General features: G+C 33.9%; 1 protein-coding gene across 1 annotated transcript; it reads left to right on the forward strand.

Moving 5' to 3' along the window:
- Positions 1-206: 206 nt before the first annotated feature.
- On the forward strand, positions 207-11,265 carry LOC133195862 (transmembrane protein 209-like). The gene is made up of 16 exons (XM_061331830.1): positions 207-276; positions 2,101-2,238; positions 4,279-4,337; positions 5,073-5,204; positions 5,400-5,605; positions 6,082-6,538; positions 6,658-6,750; positions 6,932-7,101; positions 7,596-7,658; positions 7,920-8,016; positions 8,325-8,450; positions 8,721-8,815; positions 9,450-9,564; positions 10,012-10,109; positions 10,220-10,293; positions 10,781-11,265. Exons 2-16 carry the CDS (start codon positions 2,102-2,104, stop codon positions 10,830-10,832), a joined length of 1,974 nt encoding a protein of 657 aa, XP_061187814.1. The 5' UTR covers positions 207-276; position 2,101; the 3' UTR covers positions 10,833-11,265.
- Positions 11,266-11,882: the final 617 nt, after the last annotated feature.

Genomic DNA, 11,882 nt, shown 5'->3' on the forward strand with positions numbered 1-11,882 from the left:
ACAAAGTGAAAAGAATCTGTAGTAGTATGATCCTTAATCAATATTTTTAAATTAAATTTGTGTAAAAAGTATGTCTCTTAAGCATTCAATATAAAGAGTGTTCACCGAATTTATATTTTTACAAAAATATCCGAATTTTAAAGTTGTCGATTCACTTGATTGATTAAAACCGGAAGTTTACATTTTGGGAATCGGCGTGGGAAAAGTTACAGAATGCGCTTCCTGAAGGTTTGAAAGAAAAGCTTTTGAACGCAAGGGTTCAACCTACAATTTCAGGTATAATTTAGTAGCATTTTAGGTCTTCTTTTGGAGTGAGGGTAGACGGAGAGCACTGGCAACTTGCAGTTAGATTTTTAAACATAATATGTTGACGGTGCGACCGTTAGGGCGAGCGCAGATACATATATATTCAGTTTTAATTTACATGTAGATCGGGCTCTTCAAACCGCACATGACGTTTAGTACGTCTAGACTCTGACGTCACATGACGTCGCTTGTAAGTTGCATTATTAAACGAAGTCTGAACAGTGCTAATTTTAATAAAGAAGATTTTATCTACTATTTATCTGTTATACATGTATATATCCATCAAATCAAGGTGAGATTATATTTTTCTTGCTACTTCTTGTTACCATGAGAATGTTGTTTGCGGCAAGATGCAATTCGCAAAGCATTATGCATTTATGGGACCACAGGTTACTGCGAAAAAAAAGTCATTTGGATCAATGTGCAAAGTCTGAAATTTCTCTTCGTCCAGGCGTTGCTTTAAGAGCTCGTAGTGACGAACCGTGCTTGCTATAACACTCATACTCAACAGGTAGTGACCAATTGCCTAGTTAGAATAATCTTACTTTGTCTCGGACAGGCCCTCAACAGGTCCGTAGGACATTTATGATTTTAACTGTAGAACATTTTATCTCCTGAATGGGATATAATTACTCATTTGGTCAGTCCAAAGACTATTTTAAAGGGACCTGGACACAGTTGCAAGGTTTACTTTTTAAATATCGGTGTTTATTCAAAAATTCCTTTGCTACTGGAAAATGAAACTTGATGTAGTTTGTGATGCAAAATTGGTAAGATTAAAAGTATTCATTTTTTGGCCAAAATTTTTTTTGTATTCATTGTACGTGTATCGATCTGTATTAAGAAATTTGGTACTTGCCATATTGCGCCATTCCAGTGAAGTTAGCTACCTGGAGTATTTTTAAATACCTAGGTACAGTCTCTGAAACATTCTGCTTTCCCACTTGAATGGTGAGCAAACAGAAAAATGGGAAAGTATTTCTGGGACTTTAGCTATAAGTAGCTACGTAGATAGAAATGGTCTTTGGACAAGACCTGTGTAACATCTAAAATGGGATATAAATTAAATGAAGTATTTCTTTGGCCATAAATATTGTAAATCTGAGTAAATAATATTGTCCTGTCATGTGTTTTCGTGGTTTGTATGTCTTTATGTCATTTTTATATTTTTCTGAAGCACTCTGCTTTATGGAAATTACAGGATACTTGTATTATACAATTATGGACTTCAGTGTAGGTCGATATATGCATGGTTCTAAGGACCCATGTGATATGTGATATTGACTGAAGACACAGAAAGTGATAGCAACCGAGGTCAATATCTCTGCAGTGAACATATTGACCATTCACTGAGGTCCATAATTGTTATATAATTACTCAATGTGAATAATCTGACACAGTTCTAACTAAACAGACTTGGCTGTCATTACATCACAAGGGTAAAAACATGCTTCTTATATTATGACGTCAGGTTCTACATAACTTTGGTGCAGCTGAATGGTGAGATGTGCGATATATTCCGTGGACGTGCTTGTGCTTCAATATCACAAAAGGACAAATATCATGTGACATCCTTTCAGCCAATGAAAGTTACAAAAATAATCTTGTTATATCATATTTGTTATTGATAGAGGGGAAAAACTGACAAAATATGTACCACTTCGCTATAATGGCATTGTCCTGTCAGTACTTCAATTGTATCCTGTGCAGTACGCACATTTTGAAATTTGAGAAAGAAAAAAAAAATGCGAAGTTGGGAGAGAACAATAATCAAAGTTTCAAAAATGTTTTTAGGATGGTGAAGATTGGAACTTTCTTTGACCCAGTGGTCACAAAGACTTGGAGCAAACAGCAGACATGGAAACAGGCCAGATCATCCTTCGTCTGGTGCATCATCAACCTCTGTTTAGCCATATTCATGTACTTAGAACTGTAAGAAAACTTTGACTAATAATTAAAGTGAACATTTTGTGAAATCACCAATTTTCATGGAGGGGGGGGGGGGGGTATTTTTGTTGTTTTCATGGTGTGAAGAGACCCACAAATTTATATCCTCCAGGAAATGTAAAATTCAAATATATAACAACTCGGCACATATTTATCCATGAAATCACATTCCTACAAACCAATTTTTTTTTCCTTGAACCACAAAAATTTGTGATTTTACTCTTTGTGTATTCTGACACGTGAATTAGATCATCTTTGAATAAAGAGGGCTTTCAATAAGGATTGTCAGGAGGTGATTTATCATTGGTTCGACAATTTGAATTGGCTGCTTTAAATTTCATAATTGGCAAATCAGTCTATTGGAAGTAATTCTAAAACACCTTTTCAAATGGAAATATTCACGTCTTCACTTTAAAATTATTGAAATCCCTGATAAATGAAATGTTTGCCGTTTGCAGCTCAGAAAACACAAAATTATTATTTCTTGTACTGGGCATCTGGTCTGGTATCTTGCCTATCTTAATAGGATGTAAAAAGGTTTTCTGGACCAGAATTTTGTAATATTATATTCTAGCTCCTTTAGTCAACTCACAGTATTTGTCAATTAGTAGTACATGTAATACTAGACATGTTTTAAAAATCATAAGAATGTGTGAAAGTTTACCAGATATGTCTTCAGTCCAACAAATTATGTGTGGACTGGCATCTACAATACAATTTTGAAATATTTTAAGCATCATAATATTTTTATTCTCTAAAAGTGGTGTAAGAAAATAGTCGAAATTAAAGCAACAACTTGTACTAAATTATTGTGTATATGAGATATATATATGTTCTGATTTAGTTTGGTCTGTATGAAGTTTCGTCAATCATATTTCAGATTGTTCTCTTTTTAACAACTGTTAATGTGAAAAAACACACAAGCACACAAAAGAAAAAAATCTAAAATGTAAAAATGGACATGCGTTTAGCCTATGTTTGGTTTTGTGTACATTATAACATGTGAAGTTGAATATTGTCTTTACTTCTGTTTTTAGCTCACCTGAGCCGAAGGCTCAAGTGAGCTTTTCTGATCAAAATTTGTCCGTTGTCTGTCGGCGGCGGCGTCGTTGTTGTCATAAACTTTTCACATTTTCATCTTCTTCTCCAGAACTATTAGGCCAATTTCAATCAAACTTGGCACAAAGTATCCTTGGGTGAAGGGGATTCAAGTTTGTTCAAATGAAGGGCCACGCCCTCCTCCAAGGGGAGATAATTACGAAATAGCAAAAAATTAATGGCATTATTGAAAAATCTTCTTCTCAAGAACCAATGGGCCAGGAAAGATGAAACTCATGTGGAATTATTGTCAGGTAGTGTAGATTCAAATTTGTTCAAATCATGGCCCCCGGGGGTAGGGTGGGGCCACAATGGACGATCAAAGTTTTACATAGGTGTATATAGGAAAAATCTTCAAAAATCTTCTTCTCAAGAACAGCAAAGCTATGATTGGTCATATTTATGTGGAAGCATCCTCAGGTGGTGTAGATTCAAGTTTGTTCAAATCATGACCCCCGGGGATAGGGTGGGGCCACATTGAACGATCAAAGTTTTACATAGGAATATATAGGAAAAATCTTTAAAAATCTTCTCAAGAACAGCAAAGCCACGGTTTGTCATATTTATACGGAAGCATCCTCAGATAGTGTAGACTCAAGCTTGTTCAAATCATGATCTCCAGGGGTAGGGTGGGGCCACAATGAAAGTTCAAACTTGTAGAGAAAAAAGTCACAGTTAGTCAAAAAATTATGTAAGCCTCCTTAGTTAGTGTATATTCAAGTTTGTTCATATCATGACCCCCCCCCCCCTTTCACTTTTAGGGGTAGGTAAGGACCACTTATGCATTTAAGCTTTTCAATACTAAACTGATTTTTCCTTTTTTCCTAGTCACAGTGCTCAGGTGAGCGATGTGGCCCCTGGGCCTCTTGTTAAAAACATACTACTAATTGATACAATACAATGACATTTATCAATTTGTTATTACAGGACAATATTTGGAATAAGAAGTCAATTTAACTTGAAGACACCCTTGTTTTGGTATATAGGTAAATGTTTTTATTTTTTCTGTATTGTTTCATAATTGTGCACTCTGAATTTTAAGAAATGTTACTATTATCTTTATAAAGTATGCAAGCCTTGGTTCATTGATATGCATGCATATTTTTATACCCTTAATCATTCAATCCATCTGTGTGATTAAGGTTCATCACCCTCTGTACACCTGTAATCTCATATGTCTGTACACCTGTAATCTCATATCTCTGTACACCTGTAATCTCATATCTCTGTACACCTGTAATCTCATATCTCTGTACACCTGTAATCTCATATATTGCTTTACTGCTGATGATTGTCCAAAAGAAATCTAACTTATAATTAAAATACACACAATATTAGCATGCCTTGTGGGGGAAAAACTGACAGAAAAGGCATTCTAATTGAGCAATTTTATAGAGAAATAATTATACTTTTATCCCAGTTATGTTATCTCTCTTATCAGAGGGTCAAAAAACCTTAAAGAAAATGCATGTACTTCCAGATCTTCGAAGATAGTATTGTTAATTACCTAATAAATGTGTATGCAATCTCTGGGAAGTGTACATGTAAATACACATATACTTTTTGTATACATGTACATGATCACGATGCAAGGTTTAAAAATTTTATACAGATACTTAAAATCTGGAGGGGAATGGAAGAGAAGCAAACTGGTCTGCAAATTCATGTTATTGATAAGAAATTTATTAGTTTATTCATTTTTTGTTTTTATTATTTTACAGAATGTGTCATTGCTGTACTGCTGTTACTGAACACAGTTTTCCATTTCTGTACATATGTACGACCCTTTGTTTCTTCTACATCAGTGGATCTGACCCCAGAACAAAAACAATTACTAGCTATTAAAGACACAGGTGTGTAAGATGTGTGTCTTTTTTGTTAGCCCCCCCAAAAAAAAAATCAGACTTGTCTCAAGTGTTGCAGATTTGAAGTAAAAGATGTCATTCTGGTAATTCCATTTCAAGTTTTAAAAAAAAATCAAATTGAGAAGGAATTTCTTTTTACAAATTTGTAATATCCATACAATTATTTTTTGGTGGGGGACACAGATCTCGGATTTAAGGTGTCCCCTCAGAAGTCTCCAGGGTCTCCATCCAGTGAAGGTAGCCTAGTTTTCTCTGTTTCCACCCCAACAGCTCAGTCCAGCTCATCTAGTGGGAGGCTGACCCCCACAAACCTGGGGTCGGGATCCATTAACTATAGCAGCCAGTCCATTACCTACTCACCATACTCCTCCCAAGGCAGTTTTGACAGGGTATTGTATTCAGCATTCCAATTAGTTCATGAAAATCATTTTTTATTGTAAAAATTATTTTTGATAGATTTGTGTTTGCTTAAAATATGCTTTAAGAAGTGTAAATAAACAAAGCATTTAAGTGCCTTCGTTGGAACTTTAAGCAGATTTTCATGCAGTGGTAGATACAGTGTACCAAATTGAAGTCTGAATAGAAGTTTCAGTCAGTTTTAGTTTTGTGTATAAAATATTCGTTAAATTTCATAGACTGTTTTCCTTCCTTGTGTACAAAATTGCAGGGTATTATGTTTTAGTGTTGATGTGCTGGTAGCAGGGTATCTTACTATGTTTGCCTGGTCTTGTGTAGGGCTGTACTTCATGTCATTCTAATTTGGTCTGCATTTTTTTATTTTGATATTAAACATAATTCTTTGTATATTTTGTACTTTCAATTTGAAATGTATGTAAAATTAATTTTTTTTTTTTTTTTTGAACAGGGATCACACAGTGGAACGATAGGGACACCTTTCTCACAATTTTCTACAAGTCCTGGCATGTCTGCATACAGCCCAAACTTGTCTGGATACAGTCCAAATGTCTCAGGGTACAGTCCACAAATAGTTGGATACGGTTCGAATTTGTCTGGATACAGTCCAAATGTATCCGGATACAGTCCAAATGTCTCAGGATACAGCCCTAATTTATCAGGCTATAGCCCTAACTTATCCAGTTACAGTCAGAATCTGTCTGGATACAGTCCTAACATGTCAAGTTATAGTCCAGGAACAGTGTTTACACCTAGTCCTAATGTGTCTGGATTTACTCATCAAATGACAGGGTATTCCCCTAATCTGTCTGGATTTCAGTCTGGATCCCCAGGGATGGCTGGAATTGCAGACACCAGTGGGCTTCGTTCCAGACATTCTCTGTCACAAACCATGAAAAATGCTGCAGGTACTTGTTGAAAAGATGCTTAAATTAAATAATAGTCTTTTACTGTGTGTCAAATTTTAAAATCCTGGAAAGAAAAACATGTTCATGTATTTTAAAAATTTTTTTCTTTTCATGGTTAGCATCTTCATCATTGGATAGAATTACAGATCTTCACTCACTCAGCAAGTACCTCAAAGAACATGATGAAAAAGAGTTTATCAAAGCAGCCATCAGTAAGCTAAAACCTTAAGTGGCACTGAATATGCACACAGACTAAGAAAAAAAAACAATAGTAAAATATATTGACATAAGCTATACACTAAAACCCAATGGCAGTTGAAACTTCTGATAAACTTTAAAAAACACATATTTTTATGATGAATTTGTATTAAGTTTACATTTTTTTATTTTTAGGTTCACCAGAGAATTCTGGTGGTTCATCCTTCTGGAATTATGGACGGTCAGCCATGGACTATACCCACATACTCAAAAAGTATGTGTATCAGCTGGCTAGTCGGTCATCTCACTCATCAGCAACCCCCAATGTTGACAATGACCAATCAAACTCCTTCAGTGGGGATGATGTAAGTTGTTGTTGGAATTATCAATATTAAATATTCATTCTTGTGATTGGTTGGTTATACAGTATATATGTCAGTACCTACCATTAACTTTAAATCTGATCTCTTTGAAAAAGCTGATGACACTCATATGAGTCTTGTTAAGTCATGGTCACACAGTCATTAAGAGGCTGCAGATTTAATTCTGTCATTTTAGTTTGTTACCTGATCACAACCTGTTCTTGTTTCGAAAATTATTAGCAAAACTTTGACTTTTTTTTTAATCAAAATAAATTTAATGGACCAAAAGTATGTGTTCTTCAAAAAATTCAGCTTCATTATTTCAGTCTTTGCTTTCTTTAAATTTACCGTTCCAACCTATAACAAATGTTTTCCAGCCTATCTTCATCTAAAAAAAATATATATATATATATATATTGGCTAATTCCTTTGGATTGAGATTATTGAAGGTAGAATGAAGATTCCATTCTAATCAATATTATATACATGTACTGTAGGTGTGGAGTAAAAGGGGAGTGACAGAAGACGATCTCTTTCTGTGGATAGAGAGATTGAGAAAGGTAAGAGCTCTAATAAAGATGAAGGCTTTAGGCTGTTGAAGAACAAATTTTCCACAGAAATTTGTCACAGGGTATCAATTGGGATTTAAGACAAACAATGGAAACCCAAGAAAATCAGAGTAATTTTCTACTTGTAGATTGAACACAAATTGTGATTCCACAGAATTATGACGCCATGGAAAAAGTACGTTTACAGTATTTAATAGTGATTTTGATTGTATATCAATGTTGCTGATACGTGTTTCCTTCTTTTAAATTTAGTGGATATGCCAGACCATTGTTGCTCCTCTAAGAAAAGAAATAGAGGAAGTGAATGCTGGCCTGCGGAGAATTGGTTCCGAGGACACAGAAATAGGGGGTAGGGTTTTTTAACATGTAAAGTTGATATACATGATAGATGATTAATTAACTTAAAGACATTTTGGGGGAGGGGAGATATTCCTTCAATATGTATGCTTCCAGTAGCCATTCAGATTCATCAATAAATGTGATATGCCATTCTGGGGTGAGGGGCAGCGAAATGTAGATAATTGTGATTTAGTTCTTTGATGGTGCCAGGGATAGAAATACATGTATGAGAAGCAAGGCAATGCTCTCAAACTTTAAGGACAAAATCCTCATTTTATGATTGATGCATCACAATTATGTCTTTCTGATCTTTTACAGAAGTTGGAGTTTCCACATTAAAGCAGCTAGCTTTGACAAAAGGTCCTTATGTGCCAACATTAAATGCCATTGTTCCCTATCTGGACTTCTCATCTAATCAGGAATATCTAGTCAAAAGAATTAAAGGTGATGTATTAATTGTAGTGTGTTAATGTTAGTGTTCCATTGAACAGCAAAGTGAGTGAGATGCTGTATACCAAAGCCAAATGCTTTAAAGTTAAATCAAGCATGCCTACAGGTAAAAAAGAATTGAAGAAAGACTAAAATATTTTTTTTAATACCTACTTGTACAACAAGGAGTTTAAGTTGAAATGTTTTCTTGTAAGTTTAAGTAAATGGTATGACCAATGCTATAATAAGTCATAATTTACTATATTGTGCCATTTTTCTTTGTAGATCTTGGTAAAGATGGCTGTATGAGTGAGTTTTGTTGGAACTCAGGAGGAGATTATGGTAAAGAATGGGGAGAGCACCTGCCAACAGATGCAGCGGTAAATACGAATAAATAATAGGTTGAATATCTTAAGGTTACAGCAAAATCTGTGATGTTAACTCAGTTTTATTTGATCTTAGATATATTGTAAGATGTGTGTAAGTGTTCTACAACTTTTTTAGCATAAAATCAATGACTTTCAGTAATTTCTTTCCAAGGTGGAATACATGTACATGTAGTATTGAGTGGCCTTTTTTACTTCTGTATGATTAACAAAACAATAATATTCTCCAGATCTTTGTGTATACTTTTGTGAAAGGTAGTCTTTAAAATTTTACGACTGTTGTAAACTTCGATGATTTCACTGAATTTCATGAAATGAAAGCAAACTTTATTTTCAAAAATCTTATAAATCTTGACTAACTGATTGTAAATAAAGACTTTTAATCAAGTACAATAGATATGCCAATATTTAAAAGTTTGGATCAAAAACCCATGTTTCTGATATACAGTATCTTCAATTTAAAAAAAAGAGAGAAAGTATTTGTTAAGGGGATACCCCAGTTTTACATTTGTTTATCACATACTGCAATGGTACAACACTAAGGGAACCTTAGTTTCTTTAGTTTCATTGTATACTTTATATTTAAAGTGAATATAGAAATAAAATATTGTGTGAATTATTTCTTCAGCTGGTGATGCATTTGTTCTGTACATACATGGACTCTCGCCTTCCAGCACAACCTAAATATCCTGATGGAAAAACATTTACTTCACAACACTTTGTTAAAACTCCAGACAAACCAAGTTAGTGTACACGATTCTTAACTAAGTTTTCTCCCTTGGTAGTGTTTTAGCTTTCTCCATATCTGTATAATGGGTTACATTTGATGTTATGAATGTTTGTACATGTATTATATTTAAACATCATAAAATCATCATTTGGCAATATTTATGAATACAACAAGTACATAATTGAAAAAAGGTTAGGAGCTAATGAATCAGCGATGTAAATGTATATTATGTTTACTGTATATCAGTGCATTTATATTGCCAGCTGAAAATTCAGTGTTGCAAATACTAGCTTTGCTAGACTTGAGAACTTCCAATCTAAAAGGATTTTGTTAAAAAACAATTCTGAACTGCAATGAAAAATTCTGTCAACCTGTCAAACTTCCCTAAAATGTGTGAAAGGAAAACATTTGATTTACAGAATACTATGGGTGATATTTTAAAAGTTTGATTTTTTCATAGATTTAGAGAAAGAAGACACAGTTTGTATATATCAGTCCTCTATCAATCCACCACATTTTCAAGTTGTGTTCGGAAAGACGGTTCACAAGTTACCAAAGGTAAAACTGATTTGTCACATCACAATGAAATAATGTTACATGATGTTTTGTCAAGATTTCTAATGCACATTGCTAAGGCTTTGACATATAATTTGTTTAATTTCAAACAGGGAAGAAACAACATGTTTCAAGCTTTGTTACTGTTTTTGCATCACATTGACACCAAAGAACATGGAATGCTGGGGTAAGTGTAATTTTAAGAAGTTCTACTCTAGTTTCTGACTTCTGACACTGTAGTCCACAGCAGTTATATATTATGTATTTTAACCTTTTTTATGTGAATGAAAGTGATTTGTTGCCCATCTGTTTGCAAGAAATTTTCATGTATGGTTCATATCTCACGTCTTGAGAAAAGGGGAACTTGAACGTGGTGCATTGTGAACCCTGTTTTAAAAATAAACTTTGAATTTTACAAATATATGTACATGTATATGTTGATAATACAGTAAAGTTCATTCAAGTTTCCTCAAAAAAAGCAAATTAAAGGATATAAATAGACAAAAAAAAATAGAAATAGTTAGTGGTCTAAGATTGAAGATATTTTAAGAGCAGAATGACTGCTGAGTCTTTCAGACAAAATTAATTCTCTATGACCAGAAAATGCTTTCAGTGATTCTTTTTTTTTTTTTATCATCAAGTAATTTTTAGATAAAGTCATCTATTTTTTACAGGCGTGTGAGTTTAGGCATGTCAGGAATAAACATTACATGGATTTTCAAATGATGAGGCAACTACGAGGAGGTAAATTCAGTCCCTAATCTGATAATTTCCAGTCGTTCCAAATCCAGATTCCTAGTTAAGGTACCAGAAGGAAGGCACAGAAGATTGAAGGAAAATTCATTCAAATGGCTTCATTTGTGTCTTAATATGAATATAACAAACAGTTTCAATATCCATCTGAAAATGAGAAAGTTTTGCAAAAATATTGAACAAACTATGCATTTCCATTGAATTTGGAATATTGAAGAGAAAGAAAATAAGAAATAAGATATTTGTTTTTGATGAAGTTTGAATTATATTACATGTACATGTATCAGAGCATTGACTTCTGATTTAAGGAATCACCATCTAATTTATTGGGTATGTCAGACAAAGCATAAATATGCCATGTTTCCAACTGTTGTTAATGTCCTTTGCATACTTAACAAATTAGACAGTGATTCCTTAGATTTACATTTATATGTGAAATAAAAATGTAATTATAAATTGAAAATGCTCTTATAGATATAAAATACAACAAGGCGTTCCATGACACAATGACCGCCCGATAGATTGACATGCATATTAGGCACTCTACCTTTCACTTGGTGAAATTTACATTCAGTCGTTAATATTCAGAAATCAATGCACTTAATTTTCCAAGAGTTATTACGGAGAAAAAAAATTGAAAATGTAAATACACTATACACACGGAATGTGTAGTTGTCAAAGAGTTGAGACGCTGCATTTGATGTATATTTCATGGTGACTGAACTGCAGAAGTTTTCAGAGCAATTCCTTAGTAACTATTAAGCTTACATTGAGCAAACATGCATGTATTTACATTCATTTTGGTAAGACTTCATTTTTCTAACCGGCTTATGCCAAATACGCCGTTTGACATTGGTAACTCGGCTTGTTGCTTTTATTTATCTGCCAGTGGGTTCTCTGGCATACGACAATCTTGCTGGTTTAAAACGACAGGCAAGGTATTCGGGAGGTCAACATTACCGCTACATTGCGAAAAATTTCAACTCAATACCGCTACATTTCTTTGAAATTTCGGGTGATCAT

This window comes from Saccostrea echinata, unplaced genomic scaffold (genome assembly GCF_033153115.1).
Source record: "Saccostrea echinata isolate AGI-Se365-2 ecotype Australia unplaced genomic scaffold, CSIRO_AGI_Sech_v1 ptg000029l, whole genome shotgun sequence".
Lineage (NCBI taxonomy): Eukaryota > Metazoa > Mollusca > Bivalvia > Ostreida > Ostreidae > Saccostrea > Saccostrea echinata.